This window comes from Fusarium oxysporum, chromosome 10 (genome assembly GCF_000149955.1).
Source record: "Fusarium oxysporum f. sp. lycopersici 4287 chromosome 10, whole genome shotgun sequence".
NCBI classification, from domain to species: domain Eukaryota; kingdom Fungi; phylum Ascomycota; class Sordariomycetes; order Hypocreales; family Nectriaceae; genus Fusarium; species Fusarium oxysporum.
In genome coordinates this window covers 1,229,242-1,246,622 of record NC_030995.1, presented here as the reverse complement: position 1 = coordinate 1,246,622, position 17,381 = coordinate 1,229,242, and the positions used below count along the sequence as shown (strand labels likewise).

Below are 17,381 nucleotides of genomic sequence, written 5' to 3'. Positions count from 1 at the left end.
TTTCGCTTGCTCTACTGTTTTATGTTGGGTGCTGTTACCTCTAGCCTTTGATTGACATATTAAAAACCTTACATAGATTATGAAAGGCACACAAAACCTTGGGTAATGAAAACACTTCTGCGTTCAGTACCTATGTCAGTCCTGTACTCCATTCCTTCAAACTTTACTGCTTCCATGCCAGAATATGCCCTCTGAGCTGCGACATCGAGGTTATTGCCAATGCCACATACACTTAATACTCGGCCACCTCGTGCCTGCACAACGGGCTGGCTTGGCTGTACACTTGGATGGAAAGTATGGCTGTGGTATATGATCGTATCTTCGCTGGAGTCAATTGAAACATCGAAATAGCCAGTCAATCCTGAAGACATACCTTTCTGAGTTGGTGTAGTCAGATTGACATGCAGAGGCTGGGTTTCTGGCTCAAGTGGATATTTCTTTGTTATGGCAACAACAACTGCCGCAAACCTGTCTTTTTGAAAGAGTAATGAGCTAAGAGATATCTGGTCGCTATGGCATTGTGCCAAAACCTTCGCTAGATCCAGGTCAGGCTGTATCTGAGGCATTAAAGCCTGTGTTTCCGGGTCACCTAGTCTTAAGTCATACTCAATGGCAATCGGCCCATCGTGAGTTAAAATAACATCAATGGCAATGAATCCAGGGAAGTCAAGCCCTATGGGCGAGTGTAGCTTAATATTTGTAATTGAGTGATCATGATGAATACATACCTTCTTTACCCAAGCCTGCAATTGTGCGCGCCATAAAGCCTTGCGCCAAAGCTTGAAACATGGACTCAGTACACCTTATCGTAGGGCACACGCAGCCCATACCCCCAGTCATCGGGCCTTGATTGTTTTCTTTGCGTGTCTTGAAGTCTAGGTAGGAGGGAAACATGGTGAAATTTCGGCCATCTGTAAGAGCCATGATGGTAAACTCGCGACCCTCGAGGAATTCTTCAATAAGTATATCAAAGTCTGGCTGACGAGATGTACCACATGGTTGCCCGCCGAATTCAGCGACTAATGTTTGTTTTGCTTCTTCAAGCGTTTCGATAACGAAGACACCTTGCCTGGCTCCGATGCCGGGATGTTTGAGGACTACCTTTCTCCTCCCTTGAGCGAATTGATCTTCTAGAAAAAGAAGAGACTCTTCGTAACACGAGAAATGGCCATAGGTGGCCGTTGGGATGTTATTTTTGCTCATAAATCGTTTTGCGAAGACCTTCGAGGTTTCAAGCAGCGACGCTTTCTTTGGCGGCCCAATGCATGGTATTCCCTCTGTGAACGAGTTAGCCATACCACTGAATAAAGAATTAGAGTTGATGTAGCTGTTGGATGGTGATGCGATTCGAGAATAATGTTACCCTGAGAGAACAAGTCCACGGCCCCTGCTGCTAGGTCTGCTTCGTTGGTGAAGACAGCCAAGTTGATGTTGCGACTCTTAGAAACACTGAGAGCTTGTTCAAGTAACTCATATTTGCAATTTTTCGTCTTGGTAAGTTTCTCTGTCGCCACATTTCCTGGACATACAACGATAAGCTCAACAAGAGGGGACTGGCAGAGTTTCCATGCAAGAGCATGTTCTCTGCCGCCAGAGCCCAACAATAAAACCCGCAAGGGTTCCGGAAGCATTCGTAGCCTGGTCTGTGTAAACATGATTCTTCAGCATTTGATTGTTCGAGATTTCAAGAAAGAATATTAACATTGCAGTAAAGGGCCAAAGAAATGCCACGAGAACCAACAGGGCCAAAGATCTCTTAAGGTCAACGCTTACCCACCCAGTCAATAAGGAATACTCTCCTTCAGTGTCCGTTTACCAATCTATGAAAAGTTCCGGCACTGATATTACCTTCACTGAGTATCACGCCAATTTCCGTGGCAGTGGTAGCATTGTGAATTGCCACTTGACGCTGTGCAACCTCAAAACATGCTGCCATCGCAACTGCGGAACTTGGCTCAATGATGCCACCAAATTCTCCATGGTAGAGTGACATCGACTTGCGTATTTGCGCCTCTGTAACGACGACGGAATCTTGAAGATTTGTTTGATCGCGCAGGATTGCCCAGCTCGTGGGGCTGAGTGTTGTCCGCTGTCCATCTGCGATCGTCATTCCCATAGACTTTTGTTTTGGCAATATTATACCCGCTTTCAAACTTGCACGGAGGCCTGGGCCATCAAATTGAGGCTCGGCGCCCCAGACTTGAGTTGGTACGCCTCGAAACCAAGACGCACAACCGGATAAAAGACTCCCTCCACCACACGGTACAACTATTGCATCGAGCTCGCCAAGATGGTCGGCTGCAAGCTGATCCTGGAATTCTACAGCAGCTGTTGCCTGGCCCAGTATTATGTTCGAATCGTTGGCCGGTGGAACAAATGTCATCCTCATACTTTTACAAGCCTCCATTGCTTCCTTTGCGCACCGGTCCAGTCCATTTTCTTGGAGGACAACTGTGGTGGGAGAGGTGCAGTAGGATTTTATTGCGGAAATTTTGTCATTTGAGGCTGATGAAGGGACGTAGATCTGGATTGGTATGGTCTGTCCACGGACTTTGGACATCTGTTCTGTAGCCATCAGAAGGGCCAGAGCATGGTTTCCTGATCCCAAGTATCATTTTAGTACAAGTCCACCGAAATATAATCAGTTGTGTCTAGGCTATTTAATTTACATACCAGTGCTATATGTCACCAAACCACGATCCAATTGCTCGGGACTCAATCGAAGCAGTTTGTTTAGAGCCCCTCGGTATTTAAAGGAGCCGGACAACTGAAGGTTCTCGCACTTCAGAATAATCGTAACACCTTCTAGGTGATTGCATGTTCTTGAAACCATTTTGGCTAGGTCGTGTGAAGTGACCAAAGGTGTTTTGCGAGTTAAGTGGCGTATCCTTTCGTATGTTGACAATATATTCATCCGTGAATAAAAAGACATGCTGAAGCAAAATTATGTATTTGGTATACCGGCCTTACATAAGATGCTTGAGGGAGAGGCCCAGTAGATATTTTCATTGCTGAGTTGAGAAGAACTCCAGGGCCTTTCAGACATATTAGAACAGAGGACACTGGACATCAGAATACCTTTGGCACCAGCACGACCACTATTTTCGTAGGGGTGGACTCATGTTACCACCATCGTTCTCAATGGGTAGTATGTGAAACAGCCACCGTTCACTTGTGTAACCTCGGTGTAGGCTTATAGCCTGATATTCCGATGCAATTGTAAATTCGACAGAGCCATGGCACCCATCGAATCCCACACGGGCGTCAAGAATACGACGTGACAGCATGCAAGTAGTGCAAGTATCGAAACGCGCTTGCCGAGAGGTGTTGACGATATTGGAGCATTTCCAGTGACTATGCGAACGGCTGTTGGCCTTCATAGCCGTTGTCAGATGCCGAAGTGATTTTTGGAGAGTATAAGGCACGGGGGGATTTCTTGACCTCAGTACACGACAAAGTACAAATAAACCTTTTTGACGAAAACCGGCATCGAAACGCCCGATCTCCATCCAGCGCTGCCACCACATTTATAACTTATCATGAGCTTCTTTCACGCTGGCAAGATTCGTGTAATGTTGATTGGCGAGGGAGGGAGGGAGCATGCAATCGCTTGGTCACTGAGCAAGTCCCCTAAGGTCGATTTAATCATTTGTGCTCCTGGCAATGGCGGTACGGCTCGCGGATCAACCAAGATTAAGAACTGCGACCCTGATATAAAGGCCACGGATCTTACAGGACTGTTGGGGGTTGCTGAAACCCATCGTGTGGATCTGGTTGTTCCATGTTCTGACTCATCAATCATATTCGGGGCAGTGGACTTCTTTGAAACCCGGGGGTTTCGAGTTTTTGGACCTTCTAAGAAAGTAGCGAAGATCGAAGGTTCCAAGAGGTGGGCGAAAGCCTTTATGGAACGCCACAAGATACCTACTGCAAGCTATCAAAGCTTCTCATCACCATCTGAAGCTAGCTTGTTCCTGCAAAGCCAGCCAACAAGCAGACATGTTGTGAAAGCATCAGGTCTGGCAGCAGGAAAGGGTGTGTTTCTTTGTAACACGAAGGAGAAAGCCGAAGATGCTGTTAACAAGCTCATGGTTGAGCGTGTTTTCGGCGAAGCTGGAGAAGAAATCGTCATTGAGGAGTTCCTGGTTGGTCGTGAATTGAGTGTCACCATAATCACGGATGAAAAGGTATGGAGGCTGTTCCCAGTCGGACAAGATGCCCAGAGAATATATGACGGAAACCTTGGACCTAATACAGGCGGTATGGGAGTTTGTATCCCATCAGACTTTTTCAATGTCGAGGAAATTCTGGAAATCCAGCAGACGATCCTAGAACCAACTATCCTGGGTCTCGAGAACGAAAGCAAGGTGACCCCGTATTCGTTCCTATCAATTACTGCACTGACAAACTCTAGATCATAAGTTCGTTGGGTTTATCTGCACTGGAATAATGCAGACTGTTGATGGCCCAAAGCTCCTGGAATATAACGCCCGGTTTGGCGATCCCGAGGCACAAGCCTTGTTTCCACTCCTAGACGATGCCTCAGATCTTGCAGATATAATGATAGCATGTACCGAGGCGCAGCTGGAGCGAGTACACATGGAGTTCCAGCCAAAGGCCGCCATTTCGCTAGTAGTGGCCTCCAGTGGATGGGTATCAAGTAGGCGAGTTCATCGACTTTGGAGCATTGCCGCAAGGTAAGATGTCGCCCCTGGCTCCAAGGCTATCCTATGTCTAAGCGTTCTCATAGATGTGTTCGTCTTCCATGCAGGCACCTCGTGGGCAGGAGATCGCCTCGTGACTCAAGGTGGGAGGGTTTTGGCGGTGGTTTGCATAGCCGATTCCACAGAAGAAGCCATCAAAGGAGCTTACAGCGGCGCCCGAGAGATCATTTTCAAGGGGAAATATCTAAGGACGGACATCGGTCAAATTCTCTCTTCGTGGTAAAGGTCTGCAATTGGACTTGTAATGGTCCATAAAGAGAAAGCTGAATTTCCTACTTGTCAGACTGAAAGGTAATGTTTTCAGACTCACTCACATACTCTCACTTAGATTGGCTACTAGAGAACCATATTGTTATAGGTCTTTTGAACCATTTACTCTTCTTTCGTACTAAGAGCTTTTCCAGTTGGGTTAGAATATGTATCAGAGGAAATAGCAGATCTCGACGTTCAGATACCACTGGCAAATGACCAAAAACTCCAGATTGTTACCTTAGTTAACGTCGGAACTGTGCCTATGAGCATACCGGCGTCGTTATTGTATTTCCGATACGTGATCGGTGATAAGTAAGATGGTGTGGAGCTTCATCACCAAATGCTTGTCGCCAAACGAAGTTAAACGGGAATAGGGAACCATTAAGTCCGTGATGCCGACACTATAAGACACAGTATCAGCGCATATTAATCAATCAACCAAAAAATCAACAGATCGAGACACTTACACAGAATCTCGCATTGAGTCGTATCAAGAATCAGGCCAAAATGACGACTCCAGTTTGGTTCATTACCGGAAGCTCCAACGGCCTTGGCCTGCTTCTCAGCTTGCGAGTCTTGAAAGCAGGACACAGAGTCATTGCAACTGTCCGAGACACAACAAGATCAGCCGATGCTATCCGCCAACTCGAAGAAGCTGGCGGAAAGATCGTCACCATTGATCTGACTGAATCCAAGGCTAGCATTACCAAGAAAGTCCAAGATGCAGAGAAGGCTTACGGGAGGATCGACTTTCTGGTGAATAACGCTGGATACTCCGTCTTGGGAGGCATCGAGCTCTTTACGTGAGTAAGCCCTGTATTGTTAAAATGACTGAGCGCACACTAAAGCCTGTGATAAGGGAGGCCGAGGCCGAACATCAGGTCCAGACAAATTTATTTGGTCCTCTCTACACCATTCAAGCTGCCCTCCCCGGAATGAGAAGCCGGGGTTCCGGTACCATCATCAACATTAGCAGTATCGCCGGCCAAGATGCTCAGCCCAGCTGCGGCCTCTACAGTGCCAGCAAGTTCGCTCTCGAAGGTCTAAGCGAGAGTCTGTCGAAGGAGGTCAAAGAGTTCGGTATCAATGTTTTGCTGGTTGAGCCCGGTGCGTTCCGTACAAATTTCCTCGAAGCCAGCATCAAGAGCAATATTTCTGGCGAAACGGCATATCAAGGAACGTTGTTGGAAGCAACACTCCAGAAGTTTGAGAAAGCAGCTGGAAAGCAACCTGGAGATCCAAACAAGGCAGTGGACATCATCTTCGAGGTGGCCACTGGCGAGGGAGCGGCAGGTGATTTGAAGGGAAAGGTTCTGAGATTGCCATTGGGCAAAGACTGCTTTGCTCGTCTGAAGACCAAGCTTGAGTTTCTTCAGCATGATATTGAAGCAACACGAGAGATTGGTATCACGACTGACTTAGACGAGAAGTAGACTAGCATAGCTCAAATCATAAGGTGGTCAGCCAAGACGCTACAAAAAGACCAATATTTATCACGACTACACACTATCAATAATTTGCTGAAGTTCCATTTGAGTAATCTAAGGGCCGCCTAAATGAAAGACAATGCATACATGCCCATCAGTATATCGGCCAAGGTTACAATGCAGATGGCTTGGTTTAATGTGGTCACAACGAACCCTTTGTCATGATGAAAGCAACGTTCTTCCAGACCTCAAAGATTCATTGAGTCACACGTTTGTCAAAAGTAAGTAGGCAAGCAAAGAAATACAAAGACTAATCACAGACTGGTATTGTGGAACGAGGCAAGTGTCGAGTAAAACCATGGTATCTTTGTTCGGAAATAGCAACAATGGGCCTAGCAGGGCCAGATTGTCAGCCCTAGACGTATATACAGACTGAACACTTGAAATCATGCCCTACGAAAGGGTTGACTGAACAGTGTAGCTACATAAGTGTGTATGCGACTGAACGAGCTTATAAGGCCCAGGGAACGAACCATGGATTTCCACTGCATGATAACCCAAGGCAATCAATACGAGTATTTCAGTTATTACTTATTCAACATACCAAATTGCTCTTATTCGTAAGAAACAATGTATCCCGAGAGGCCACATTCAGTTGCAGACTCAAAGAATCCAGAGAAATTGACACCAGCCTTCATTGGCAGTACCAGAATGGACATATCGCCCCCTTAAACTAGGGATCGCTCATTTAACCAGAAGCCTACGAGGAAGAAGTCAGAGGCTAGCGAGTCCAGACTTCGTTGAAGGAAAAAACGTAGTACTAGAGTCATAGACTTGTTTTTTACTTATTTAGCATACAGCATGATATCCCATCAGAGGTAGAGGTATTAGAAACAGGACTTTGGCTGCAAAAGACATGTGTCGGTCTCCTAGGCGTGTTATTTTAAAACGGGTCGCTCCCAACTACATGAGGTCTATGCTCCAATTTTCAATAACGACATGAATGGGGGAAGAACAATATCTTAACACAGTCTTTAGTGTTTGGACTATTGCTCGGGTATATTGTTGAAGTATTTGGTCGGTTCGAGGTAATCTCGATGTCCCACGATGTCAACATCCGGCCTCTCGTGGGTGGAGCAGCTCGACGCTTGGTCACTGCCGGTCACATCATTTCTGCGTCGTATCTGCAAGGGGCGAGTACGAGTGAATCTGGAGAAGTTAGCAACAGATTCTTGCCCAGTCAATATCGAGCCATACCCGGTCGGCCATCTGAAGCCACTCCCCCATACTGCGGACATAAGGGTCTGCGCTGGCATCTGCCACTGTCTCATGTCCCCAAACAACCATCTCATCAAACTCTGCAGTTATTTTCATGCTTCCTATTTGTTCTGGCTCTTGGTCGGCATCGAGATCCTCTAGCACGTCCTCGTTGGCACTTTTGGGGTCCTTTTCGGGAGCTCGTTCGACAACAACACCTCGACATTGTTCTGGTATTTTTACCACCTTTCCTTGAAGTTTTCTACCTCGAAAGTATGCTAGTTTTGTACCATCTTTTCAGATTGTCAGTACGCTCGTGGCAACGGGATTCGTATCCAGGGACACAAACCATCCGTAGTAGTAGGGGTCCAAAATGTCGATGCCGGGTCGATTGGCCCATCATGGTGTATACGGCATGGCAAAAGATTCGCCACAGCTTTGGATTTATTCTCGTCGGGTGCTAATGAGAGTATTGGTTGCGACATTGTAGTGGTGTTGACTTGTTCGTTGTCAAGTGAAGGAGACGCGTCGAGGCGCGTAAAGAGTTCTAAGGTGACAGGCTTATCTTATCTCACGACGCAATTAGTGAAAAATGGGTCCAGAATGTTGGTAGGAAACATGTTAGTACTCCGTACTACAGAATGAACCCAAGTTATGACATTACTATTGGAACTCTACGGAGTATTCTGATTTCAAAATGGTTAAAACTGGTGAGAAAATACGACTTAATTGGGCTTCTTTTGTATAAATTGATCTCAGAATGCAAAGGTTAATGGCTGGTAGGATAGTTCCCTACCTCGGAAACTCGGGGCGTACTTCGATGAACCATGGTTGTCCGAAAAATAATAGTTCTTGCTATATGGGTATCTCAACAAAACTTTATGAGGATGTACTTGTTTATATCACCCCTTCACTTTCTTTTCTTTTTCGATTTGGTGCCTTTCTGGCCACCTGATGCTGGTTTCGGCGCATATCGATTTGCGTGATCAACGTCAAACGCCTGCTTGTGCTTGCGGGACAGTAACATAGTCGCTCGCGCATCCTCAATACTAGAATGTGCGCCTCCTTGTATCTCGACGCCCAGGATCTTCTGAGCCAGGACCCGCAGGGCTGGCTTTCTTCCATTGCCATACTTCTTGAAACCTGGGAATTTGGCGGTGTCGCGGATGTCTTTTCCAGGATGGCTGAGAATGAGAGCTTCTAGATCATGCTTGAGATCATGTCCAATCAATATTCGACCCTGGAGAAGCTTGTCGACGTCTGCCTGAACTTCCTCGAATTCCCTAGCAAATCTCATCTTCTTTTGGTCAATACCACTGACCGCTGTCCTCCAGTTTGTGACCTTCTCCTTAGGTTTCACATAAGAGTCGTAAATCTGCACACCATGAAAATCAACAATGCTCACACGAGCGAGAGCTGATTCATGACCGCCTGGCCCCACGCCAACCATCTCGCAATCGATAGCGATGTACTTTCCGACCTCGATCCCTTCTGTGAGTCCATGGTTGATTTTGTCCTTTGCGGAGGCAAGCATCATCGAATTGTCCTTCGCACCCAGACTGTATGCCTCTGCTAGGGCTTCTGCAGACACATCATTGTCTTCCGCCCATAGTGCAAGGGATGTCGAGGTCCCAGGTACTGACTCTTCGATTTTCGAACTGTGAACACCGCCCATTGGCTTTTTGGTTGTTGTTTGAGCTGCTTTTGCTGATCTTCTTGGCGGTTTTGGGAGGGACTTTTGCACCTTAGACTTTTTAGGTGGTGGATTCGTTGTTAAGGTCTCTGATTTGCGCTTGAGAGATGGTTTTAACGCAGACTCTTCCTTGAGTTTTGCCTGGAGCTTTTTCCAGTTGGAAGAAAGCGTTTCCATCTTGTCAAAAGAATATAACACCCGACATAAAAGTTCTAGTAGAAAAATTGAAATGTTAGTACAAGTCGCAAAAAGAGAACCAGATGTAACAGACGGCTTTCTGAGTGATGAGTCTAACGGAGTTTATGCATCTAACGAAGAATAGATAAGCAGCTATCCTTCTCACCGCCTTGCTGATAAGAACTCCAACTCATTTTCTGCCGTGCCCCTCCAATATTATTTCCTTCCGTTTTCTATCTTGCGACACAAGTCCATCAACGCGACGATCATCAAATATCATCCAACCATTCTATTTCCATCATGGCTGGCGGCACACCTAGTGGCGAGCCCACCGTGGGCTCAGGTGAGCCGCGACTAAAGAGCCTTGCGACCCCAGAGACAATAACAACAGGCTGTATTGCTTGGGTCGAAAAGGAAGGTCAACCACGACGCGCCGAGATCCTCAGCATCAAGACGACAAAAAGCGGCAAACAATTTTATTGCAACTTCGACAACTTCAATAAACGATTAGATGAATGGGTTCCTGTGATTAGGCTGGACTTTACTCGAGAGGTCGAATGGCCAAACCCCGAAAAGGACAAGCCCAAAGACCCCAAAACGAAGAAAGCGCCCGCTGCGCAATCCAAGAAGACGCAACCTTCTAAGAAGTCACAAAAGAGGCCTGGGAAGCGGGAGCAATCAGTTGCTTCAGAGGCAAATACCCCACACCCATGGACTGGTAGGTATTTCAGTTTCTCTTACTCGAACTCACAACTGACGTCCCTCTCGACTTTGTAGAATCCCAAAATCGTCAGAAGTCTGCCTCGATCGGACCCGATGGGGAAAGCCAAGCGCGCGCCAGTGTTGATGGCGCAACACCTGCTGCAGGCGACGACATGGATGTAGATGAGAAGGAAGCTGAAGTCAAAAGGGAACCGGCAGAATTCAGCCGTGAAGTCGAGATCGAGAAGCTCCGCACATCCGGCTCGATGACACAGAACCCGACCGAAGTATCTCGGATTCGAAATATCTCCAAGGTACAATTTGGGCGTTTCGACCTTTACCCCTGGTACTTTTCACCGTATCCTGAAATATTCAGTCAGGAGGATGTGATTTTCATTTGCGAATTCTGTTTGAGTTATTATGGAGATGAGAAGGCCTTTACGCGACATCGACGAAAGTGCACACTACAACATCCACCTGGAAACGAGCTTTACCGGAACGAGGATATATCATTCTTTGAAATCGATGGCCGACGACAACGAACGTGGTGCCGCAACCTCTGCTTGCTGTCCAAGATGTTTCTTGACCACAAGACACTGTACTATGACGTGGATCCCTTCTTGTTCTATGTCATGACTACGCGAACCGAAAAGGGATGTCACTTGGTGGGATATTTCTCTAAGGAAAAAGAGAGTGCGGACGGATACAACGTTGCCTGTATTCTAACCATGCCGCAATATCAACGCAAAGGCTATGGTCGGCTACTGATTCAGTTCTCGTATGAGCTTTCTCGCATTGAAGGAAAGCTTGGCTCTCCAGAAAAGCCATTGTCGGATTTAGGTCTGCTGAGTTACCGACAGTATTGGTCAGAGAACATTCTGGAGCTGCTTATGGGGTACAACGAGCGTGAGGAGAAGGTCACGATCGAGGCAATATCAGCAGCGCTGGCTATGACAACACAGGACGTGGAGCACACTTTGCAAGCTCTCAGAATGCAGGTGTACCACAAGAGCGACCACAAGATTGTGATTCCGGAGAAGTTGATCCAGCAACGGGAGAAGACTAAGTTGAAGAGGAAACGAACAGTGGATCCAACCAAGATTCAATGGAAGCCTCCAGTGTTCACAGCTTCAAGCCGAACATGGGGTTGGTAATTATAGACATGAAGTAGAAATAGCAAGCGATGCACGTATAGATAGCTTTAAATGATACCCCTGTTCCATCAAAATCACATCTATTGGCTGCATAAGCCATGATGGACGCTATGGTTTGGCTGATGATTACCCCAACCTTGACCAGCCCCACGTTGGAGCTCTGGCCGAGCTTGTCTCGCCCTACATAATCGGAGGGATAATAATGCGACAGCTGTAACACAACTCTGACAACTTCCATTCTCATGTTGACTTTGTCCTTTGACGTCCAATTGACACCGACCCAAGCTGCAAGAAATTGCTATGTTGCCATCCTAATATCACCATTCCTAAGTCAACAGCATACCTTCTAGCCTCCCATCATGTCACTTCGCCTACTGGCATCAAGCTTGCTTGGCTTGAGCGCGACCCTCGCCAGCGCCAGTCCAGATGACGAACAGAGACCTCTTGGCGACTACCATCGTATATGTCCCGACTATACACGATATGCAGCATATCCTCAGTATGTTACTTTCATTGCGCGGCATACCGGGCCCTTCTGACATTACTTTTGCACAGCCGACCTTTCAGTACTGGCCCTCGAGAGCTCCCCTACCAAAGACCAACCACGAAATGCCGGACATTTCAATCAGACGCCATCGAAAAGGTCATTGAAGATGTGACGTCGCGTATGAAAGACCCCGATCTAGCACGACTCTTCGAGAACGCATTCCCTTCGACGACCGATACAACCGTCAAGTTCCATACCAAAGGAAAAGAAGATACAGGCTTCTTCCGCATGGGAAGCTTTGGAGGGTTCCATGATGAGGGAGCTTGGCAGGGACCGCAATCCTTCATCATAACGGGTGACATTATCGCGGAATGGCTACGCGACTCAACAAACCAATTGCGCCCTTACCAGCCGCTTGCGAAGAAGGATCCCGCCATTCACACATTATTGCTCGGTGCCATCAACACCCAGGCCGAATATGTGATCGAGTCCCCATACTGCAATGCCTTTCAACCTCCGCCTATCAGCGACTTACCTCTCTCGTCTAATGGACAAGAAGACAACGTACACCCAGCATATGAGCCACAAGCAGTATTCGAATGCAAGTATGAGCTAGATTCTCTAGCACATTTCCTCGCTCTTGGCAACGACTTTCACGATCACACCGGCTCGACTGACTTTTTAACCAAGAGATGGTACCGCGCTGTTGAAACTTTACTGAACGTGCTGACTGAGCAATCCAAGTCGACCTTCGACCCCAAGACTGGCGAGTTTCAGCGCAACGAGTACACATTCTCGCGGCGCACCGATATTGGGACTGAAACACTCAACTTGAAGGGTGTTGGTAATCCTCTAAACTGGGGAACGGGCCTGGTTCGATCAGCCTTCCGACCCAGCGACGATGCAACAATTCTCGGTTTCTTCATCCCCGCCAATGCGCAAATGTCTGTCGAACTGAAGCGAGCATCCAAGATTCTTACGATGGTGGGTAAAACAACACTAGCTCAGAAATTAGAGACTTGGAGCACAAAGCTCCGCGAAGGCATCATGGAGCATGGCGTGGTCAAGCACAAGAAATATGGAGATGTGTTTGCATATGAAGTAGATGGATATGGCTCCTCGATCCTAATGGACGACGCCAATTATCCTTCATTACTGGCGCTTCCCCTAATGGGATTCTGTGAGGTCAACGATCCAATTTACCAGAACACAAGGAAGATGTTGTTGGAAAAGAGTGGAAATCCTTACTATCTTGAAGGAAGTGCATTCAAGGGTATTGGAGGTAAGATGTCTAATACATACACGATTATTGCTGCCATTGACAGTTCATAGGACCACATATCGGGTTAAGAAACGCGTGGCCGATGAGTCTTCTCATTCAGGCTCGAACCTCTGACAACGACAAAGAGATCAAAGAATGCATTGAACTTGTGCTCGACTCCGCCAGGCTGGGCTTGGTTCACGAGAGTATTGATGTTCAGCACATCACTCAATACACAAGAAGTTGGTTTGCCTGGGCAAATGGTGTATTTGCATCAACGATCTTGGACTTGGCTAAGAGGAAACCACACCTAATCTTTGGCGAGGGCGCTGCACCGTATGAGATATGATTAACGAGACTGCTAAAGCATATGGTGTTTGTGACAAAAAATAGTTCAATAATAAATGCGTTATAGTTCCTGTACTGGCTTGAGCACAGACAATTGTCGTGACGTTCCACTCAAGAATAGACAATGCAAATGATAATCAAGTGCAAGCTTAGCCACTGATATCGAATCTCGTTACCCCGGATTTTGAGCTAATGGACTGGCTGCGAGTACTGTAAGAGAAAGGTCCACAGTTATCCGTCTCTACCCCTCGCCATTCTAGGCAAGTTAGCCGTCTGAACCATTGACAATCGTCTTCGTCTCCATGAATATCCTCCAACCGGTCCGACATCGCTCGATTGGGCTCGCTGTTGACGTTTGCGTGTATAGAAATTGTGCGATATATAAAGGAGTGCAACAGCAATACCACAGGGCGTTGAGTCGTAATTTTTCTGTGCTGTCTCATAACGCTGCAGCTTCCCCTCTATGTCACCATAATAGGCATTGCCCCTCAATACCATCACTGTCATCACCATCATACATCAACACAGCCAATATGACGACAAAGCCAACCCACGCTTCTGAAGTCCCCTCAAATCCTCAGTCGGGGAAGCATCAGATTAATCTGATTCGCGGCTGGCCAAACCCAGGTCTTCTGCCTGTTGACCTCCTCTCAGCTGCTGCTCAGCGCAATCTCTCAGACCCAGCTATATATGTCCCCGCGCTACAGTACGGTCCAGATTCCGGATATCAGCCGCTGCGCGAGGCATTGGCGACTTGGCTGTCGGAGCACTATCGTGTTGAACGAGATCCGAATCGTATCTGCATCTCTGGCGGTGCAAGTCAGAATGTCGCTTGCATCCTCCAGAGCTTCACAGATCCCAATGTAACTCAGGCTGTTTGGTGCATTTCACCCTCTTATCACCTTGTCTTCCAGATTTTCCGCGACAATGGCTTTGAGGGCCGGCTGAGGGCAACGCCAGAAGATGAGGAGGGTGTTGATATTGAAGCGTTGGAGACTAAGCTAGCTGAGTTTGAGAAGCACACCCCAGAAGCCAAGGTATGACACTCGCGAATACTGTGACTAGTCCTTGAACTGACGCCGATTAGGCTCCTGTGAGTGATGCTGGAAAGTACCGTAAGCATTATCGACATGTCATCTACGCGGTTCCCACTTGTTCGAATCCCTCCGGCAAGACAATGTCTCTTCGCCGCCGAGAAGCCCTTGTTCGACTTGCGCGCAAGTATGATGCCCTCATCATCTGCGACGACGTTTATGATTTTCTCCAATGGCGCATCGACAGCGATCCCAGCAAAGTTTCAAGCAGTTTGAGCGCCAACGAGCATCCAGAAATGCTACTCCCGCGCCTGTGTGACATTGACTTGGCCATGGGTCGTGCGAACAACGATCCCCATGGTTTTGGGCACGCTGTCAGTAATGGATCGTTCAGTAAACTCACTGGCCCGGGAATGAGAACTGGTTGGCTCGAAGGATCTCCTGCTTTTGCATTTGGATTGGCACAGACGGGTGCAACAAAGTCTGGTGGTTCGCCGAGTCAGTTTTCTGCATCTATCATGGCCGATTTGGTTCAGTCAGGGGCTCTTCAGGAGCGACTTGCGACTACTCTCAGGCCTCAACTTCAACATCGACACCGGATCATGATGCAAGCTATACATAAGCATCTCGAGCCTCTTAATGTTGGCATCCGAGACGCTGGTCTTGTCAACGGCAGTGTTTATGGCGGTTACTTTGTGTGGCTCACATTGGAAGAGGGTATCTCAGCCAAGCTTGTTTCAGAAGTCACGATGACCGAGGAGAATTTAGTTGTGGGAAATGGGACTATGTTTCAAGTGCCTGGCGATGAGGCTTCTGTTTATTTGGACAACGCCGTACGGCTGACATTCGCATATGTCCCCGAGAAGGACTTGGTAGAAGGTGTTGAGAGGTTATCAAACGTGCTTCAGAGGATAAAGGCCGACCCTGAGAAATACAAGGCGCTTGCTAGCACAATGGCCGATAGCGATATTATAGATGCCAACAAATGATTAGAATATGTTTTCTGCAGTCGTTATCCTCCCCAATTCTTCTTAATGGTCCTTCTAAATGCATTCTACTTCTTTGAAAAGAACGACATAATGTTGCCCTGTCCCTTTGGCGCCGGCTTCTTTGATTTGGAGCCTGTAGATGATGATGGTGTAGGTGTAGGAGCAGGGGCTGCCTCTTTGGTCGGTGGGGGAGCCTCATCCTCAGAAAAGGATTTCCCATCTGGGTTTTCTTGGGGGAAATCATCGGCTTAAGCCTATCGGCCCCATCGTTGGCTGGTACGTGCAAAAGGAGTTCATGACTAATGTTCAAGCGGGCGTCGGGGGCAACACGGTGACACCCCAGTGTACCTGAGCATAGTGCTCTTCCGCGATATACATGTTGTCAGTGATCTCACGTTCTGCGAAGACTTTCTTTCTTGAATCTTGGCCTCGGGCTCTGCCTCAGGTTCTGGTGCTTCTTCCATCTCTTCATCGGCTTGCTCGGATTCCTTGTCGGAATCTTCCTTCTCCTCTTCGTCGTCATCGTCTTCCATCATTTTTCGTAGTGCATCCTCACGTTCCTGGCGCTTTCGCTTGATATCGGTAGAATCTACACTGGACTTTGACTTGGTTGCCACGATATCAGAGTCATCTGCCTCACCGTCATCAGAGAGAGCCATAGTTGTGTCCTCTTCCTTCTTGGGGGCAGGCTTGGGTTTAGGTGGTCGTGCAGCCGCTTTTGCGAATGATTGCATGATACCGCCAGATACTCCTCGTTTAAGAGATGGCGCTGGCTTCTTCCCGCCACTTGGAGCTGGTGTTCCCTCCTTGGACGACGGAGCTGAAGACTCCTGTTTAGCAGGCTTCATTTGCTTTGCCTCGGGCTTCACCGCTGACGTTTCTTGCTTGATCGTTGTCTTGGATGTTGACTTTGATGCAGCAGACTCTGTCTTGACGGCCTGAGAGGGAGCTGAAGTAGACGCTTGAGGTCGGATCGTCCGTTCTCTCCTTCGAGCGTTCGGGTTGCTAATAACGCCATACTTCTTAGATGTGGCAGTGATGTCCCCATTTGATGAATACTCCGAGAGTTGAGATGCAACATCTGACAGGAGAGAAAGATCTTTTTGGGGATGAGGTGAAAGACTGTAAACGTGGATCGAAACTACCTGCTCATAAGCAGCTAGAATATCTAGGAGACAAGTCAATTCGAGTCCATCTCATAAGTTCCCCTTAATAGGTTCGTACCGTTTAGTTCTTCTTCCCGAGCCAGAGTCAGTGTGGAAGTCGGAACCTCATCTGAAAGGGGCTCCTCGGGCGATGAGCCTGACATTTCAACATCGCCGTCAGATTCGTCCTTCTCTGGAGTTTTGGTGCCATAAATTAGATATGTCGCATGAACAGAGTTAGCTTTCTGCGCATTTTGATAGCTGTGAAAGTCATAAAGCATCCTGTCAACTGTTAGAGCTTATTCCAGAGCCTGTCGAAGTTCTCAAACTTACTCTTTGGCAGTGTTGACATGTACATCCAAAGCTCTACTCAAGACCCGATACGTGATCTACACTCCATCAGTGGCTATACTAAGTGAAAGTGACAAAAGGGTTGAAACAAACCGGTTGTTCTTCACTAAGCAGACGATCTGCTAGAAACTTTTTATGTTCGTCCATGTTGCTTTTGGTTTTTGAAGTCTTGTAACTTGAGTTAAAATTGAGGGCAAATAACACGAAAAATGGTTGACTTTACGCGGTGAGACTCGATTGACAAAATCGCTGTCCCTCATTAAAGATCCATACCTAGCTCCTAGGAAACAGAAACAGGAAAGTACGCGTTGAGAGGACGCGACATCACGTGGAGTGCTTTCAAAACGCCAGCCGCTAACTGGTTAAATGCATAAGTAATA

At 47.4% G+C, this 17,381-nt stretch overlaps 10 protein-coding genes across 11 annotated transcripts; 5 read left to right on the top strand and 5 right to left on the bottom strand.

Moving 5' to 3' along the window:
* Nucleotides 1-30: 30 nt before the first annotated feature.
* Nucleotides 31-1,133, bottom strand: FOXG_20521 (uncharacterized protein). The gene is made up of 3 exons (XM_018400803.1): nucleotides 729-1,133; nucleotides 374-673; nucleotides 31-319 (listed from the first exon to the last, which is right to left on the bottom strand). Exons 1-3 carry the CDS (start codon nucleotides 922-924, stop codon nucleotides 78-80), a joined length of 738 nt encoding a protein of 245 aa, XP_018249545.1. The 5' UTR covers nucleotides 925-1,133; the 3' UTR covers nucleotides 31-77.
* Nucleotides 1,134-1,713: 580 nt separating this feature from the next.
* FOXG_11376 (uncharacterized protein) lies at nucleotides 1,714-3,049 on the bottom strand. The gene is made up of 2 exons (XM_018390979.1): nucleotides 2,674-3,049; nucleotides 1,714-2,598 (listed from the first exon to the last, which is right to left on the bottom strand). Exons 1-2 carry the CDS (start codon nucleotides 2,930-2,932, stop codon nucleotides 1,802-1,804), a joined length of 1,056 nt encoding a protein of 351 aa, XP_018249544.1. The 5' UTR covers nucleotides 2,933-3,049; the 3' UTR covers nucleotides 1,714-1,801.
* A 490-nt stretch (nucleotides 3,050-3,539) lies between these two features.
* On the top strand, nucleotides 3,540-4,701 carry FOXG_20520 (phosphoribosylamine-glycine ligase; the record flags this gene model as incomplete). The annotated part of the gene is made up of 2 exons (XM_018400802.1): nucleotides 3,540-4,367; nucleotides 4,423-4,701. 2 exons carry the CDS (start codon nucleotides 3,540-3,542, stop codon nucleotides 4,699-4,701), a joined length of 1,107 nt encoding a protein of 368 aa, XP_018249543.1.
* Nucleotides 4,702-5,329: 628 nt separating this feature from the next.
* FOXG_11375 (uncharacterized protein) lies at nucleotides 5,330-6,491 on the top strand. The gene is made up of 2 exons (XM_018390978.1): nucleotides 5,330-5,779; nucleotides 5,836-6,491. Exons 1-2 carry the CDS (start codon nucleotides 5,484-5,486, stop codon nucleotides 6,407-6,409), a joined length of 870 nt encoding a protein of 289 aa, XP_018249542.1. The 5' UTR covers nucleotides 5,330-5,483; the 3' UTR covers nucleotides 6,410-6,491.
* Nucleotides 6,492-7,115: 624 nt separating this feature from the next.
* FOXG_11374 (ribonuclease H2 subunit C) lies at nucleotides 7,116-8,207 on the bottom strand. The gene is made up of 3 exons (XM_018390977.1): nucleotides 8,010-8,207; nucleotides 7,661-7,953; nucleotides 7,116-7,612 (listed from the first exon to the last, which is right to left on the bottom strand). Exons 1-3 carry the CDS (start codon nucleotides 8,143-8,145, stop codon nucleotides 7,571-7,573), a joined length of 471 nt encoding a protein of 156 aa, XP_018249541.1. The 5' UTR covers nucleotides 8,146-8,207; the 3' UTR covers nucleotides 7,116-7,570.
* Nucleotides 8,208-8,379: 172 nt separating this feature from the next.
* FOXG_11373 (RNA exonuclease 4) lies at nucleotides 8,380-9,625 on the bottom strand. The gene has a single exon (XM_018390976.1). It carries the CDS (start codon nucleotides 9,528-9,530, stop codon nucleotides 8,571-8,573), a length of 960 nt encoding a protein of 319 aa, XP_018249540.1. The 5' UTR covers nucleotides 9,531-9,625; the 3' UTR covers nucleotides 8,380-8,570.
* A 138-nt stretch (nucleotides 9,626-9,763) lies between these two features.
* Nucleotides 9,764-11,460, top strand: FOXG_11372 (histone acetyltransferase E). Its single transcript, XM_018390975.1, has 2 exons — nucleotides 9,764-10,248; nucleotides 10,308-11,460. The coding sequence occupies exons 1-2, from the start codon at nucleotides 9,831-9,833 to the stop codon at nucleotides 11,384-11,386; spliced, it is 1,497 nt and encodes a 498-aa protein (XP_018249539.1). The 5' UTR covers nucleotides 9,764-9,830; the 3' UTR covers nucleotides 11,387-11,460.
* A 99-nt stretch (nucleotides 11,461-11,559) lies between these two features.
* FOXG_11371 (uncharacterized protein) lies at nucleotides 11,560-13,629 on the top strand. 2 transcript variants are annotated; one of them, XM_018390973.1, is made up of 3 exons: nucleotides 11,560-11,885; nucleotides 11,942-13,155; nucleotides 13,206-13,629. In XM_018390973.1, the coding sequence occupies exons 1-3, from the start codon at nucleotides 11,746-11,748 to the stop codon at nucleotides 13,481-13,483; spliced, it is 1,632 nt and encodes a 543-aa protein (XP_018249537.1). In that variant the 5' UTR covers nucleotides 11,560-11,745; the 3' UTR covers nucleotides 13,484-13,629. The 2 variants fall into 2 exon arrangements, with proteins under 2 accessions (XP_018249537.1, XP_018249538.1); XM_018390974.1 differs by having other exon boundaries at nucleotides 11,942-13,629.
* Nucleotides 13,630-13,749: 120 nt separating this feature from the next.
* FOXG_11370 (uncharacterized protein) lies at nucleotides 13,750-15,734 on the top strand. The gene is made up of 2 exons (XM_018390972.1): nucleotides 13,750-14,519; nucleotides 14,570-15,734. Exons 1-2 carry the CDS (start codon nucleotides 13,785-13,787, stop codon nucleotides 15,503-15,505), a joined length of 1,671 nt encoding a protein of 556 aa, XP_018249536.1. The 5' UTR covers nucleotides 13,750-13,784; the 3' UTR covers nucleotides 15,506-15,734.
* FOXG_11369 (DNA polymerase delta subunit 3) lies at nucleotides 15,571-17,297 on the bottom strand (the record flags this gene model as incomplete). Its single annotated transcript, XM_018390971.1, has 5 exons — nucleotides 17,095-17,297; nucleotides 16,984-17,039; nucleotides 16,730-16,932; nucleotides 15,834-16,673; nucleotides 15,571-15,725 (listed from the first exon to the last, which is right to left on the bottom strand). The coding sequence occupies exons 1-5, from the start codon at nucleotides 17,146-17,148 to the stop codon at nucleotides 15,571-15,573; spliced, it is 1,308 nt and encodes a 435-aa protein (XP_018249535.1). The 5' UTR covers nucleotides 17,149-17,297.
* Between the last annotated feature and the right edge of the window lie 84 nt (nucleotides 17,298-17,381).

Bases quoted from the DNA above. Each gene is read 5' to 3' on its own strand.
- FOXG_11373 (XM_018390976.1), bottom strand. From the start codon at position 9,530: ATGGAAACGCTTTCTTCCAACTGGAAAAAGCTCCAGGCAAAACTCAAG.
- FOXG_11371 (XM_018390973.1), top strand. From the start codon at position 11,746: ATGTCACTTCGCCTACTGGCATCAAGCTTGCTTGGCTTGAGCGCGACC. The intron at 11,886-11,941 runs GTATGTTACTTT...ACTTTTGCACAG, and splicing joins CGATATGCAGCATATCCTCA to CCGACCTTTCAGTACTGGCC. The intron at 13,156-13,205 runs GTAAGATGTCTA...GACAGTTCATAG, and splicing joins TGCATTCAAGGGTATTGGAG to GACCACATATCGGGTTAAGA.
- FOXG_11376 (XM_018390979.1), bottom strand. From the start codon at position 2,932: ATGTCTTTTTATTCACGGATGAATATATTGTCAACATACGAAAGGATA. The intron at 2,599-2,673 runs GTATGTAAATTA...ACTTGGGATCAG, and splicing joins TTTGGTGACATATAGCACTG to GAAACCATGCTCTGGCCCTT.
- FOXG_11375 (XM_018390978.1), top strand. From the start codon at position 5,484: ATGACGACTCCAGTTTGGTTCATTACCGGAAGCTCCAACGGCCTTGGC. The intron at 5,780-5,835 runs GTGAGTAAGCCC...GCCTGTGATAAG, and splicing joins GGAGGCATCGAGCTCTTTAC to GGAGGCCGAGGCCGAACATC.
- FOXG_11372 (XM_018390975.1), top strand. From the start codon at position 9,831: ATGGCTGGCGGCACACCTAGTGGCGAGCCCACCGTGGGCTCAGGTGAG. The intron at 10,249-10,307 runs GTAGGTATTTCA...TCGACTTTGTAG, and splicing joins TACCCCACACCCATGGACTG to AATCCCAAAATCGTCAGAAG.
- FOXG_11370 (XM_018390972.1), top strand. From the start codon at position 13,785: ATGAATATCCTCCAACCGGTCCGACATCGCTCGATTGGGCTCGCTGTT. The intron at 14,520-14,569 runs GTATGACACTCG...GACGCCGATTAG, and splicing joins AGCACACCCCAGAAGCCAAG to GCTCCTGTGAGTGATGCTGG.
- FOXG_11374 (XM_018390977.1), bottom strand. From the start codon at position 8,145: ATGTCGCAACCAATACTCTCATTAGCACCCGACGAGAATAAATCCAAA. The intron at 7,954-8,009 runs GTTTGTGTCCCT...CAATCTGAAAAG, and splicing joins GACCCCTACTACTACGGATG to ATGGTACAAAACTAGCATAC. The intron at 7,613-7,660 runs GTATGGCTCGAT...TAACTTCTCCAG, and splicing joins GGCTTCAGATGGCCGACCGG to ATTCACTCGTACTCGCCCCT.
- FOXG_20521 (XM_018400803.1), bottom strand. From the start codon at position 924: ATGGCTCTTACAGATGGCCGAAATTTCACCATGTTTCCCTCCTACCTA. The intron at 674-728 runs GTATGTATTCAT...ACTCGCCCATAG, and splicing joins TGCAGGCTTGGGTAAAGAAG to GGCTTGACTTCCCTGGATTC. The intron at 320-373 runs GTATGTCTTCAG...ACTCCAGCGAAG, and splicing joins GACTACACCAACTCAGAAAG to ATACGATCATATACCACAGC.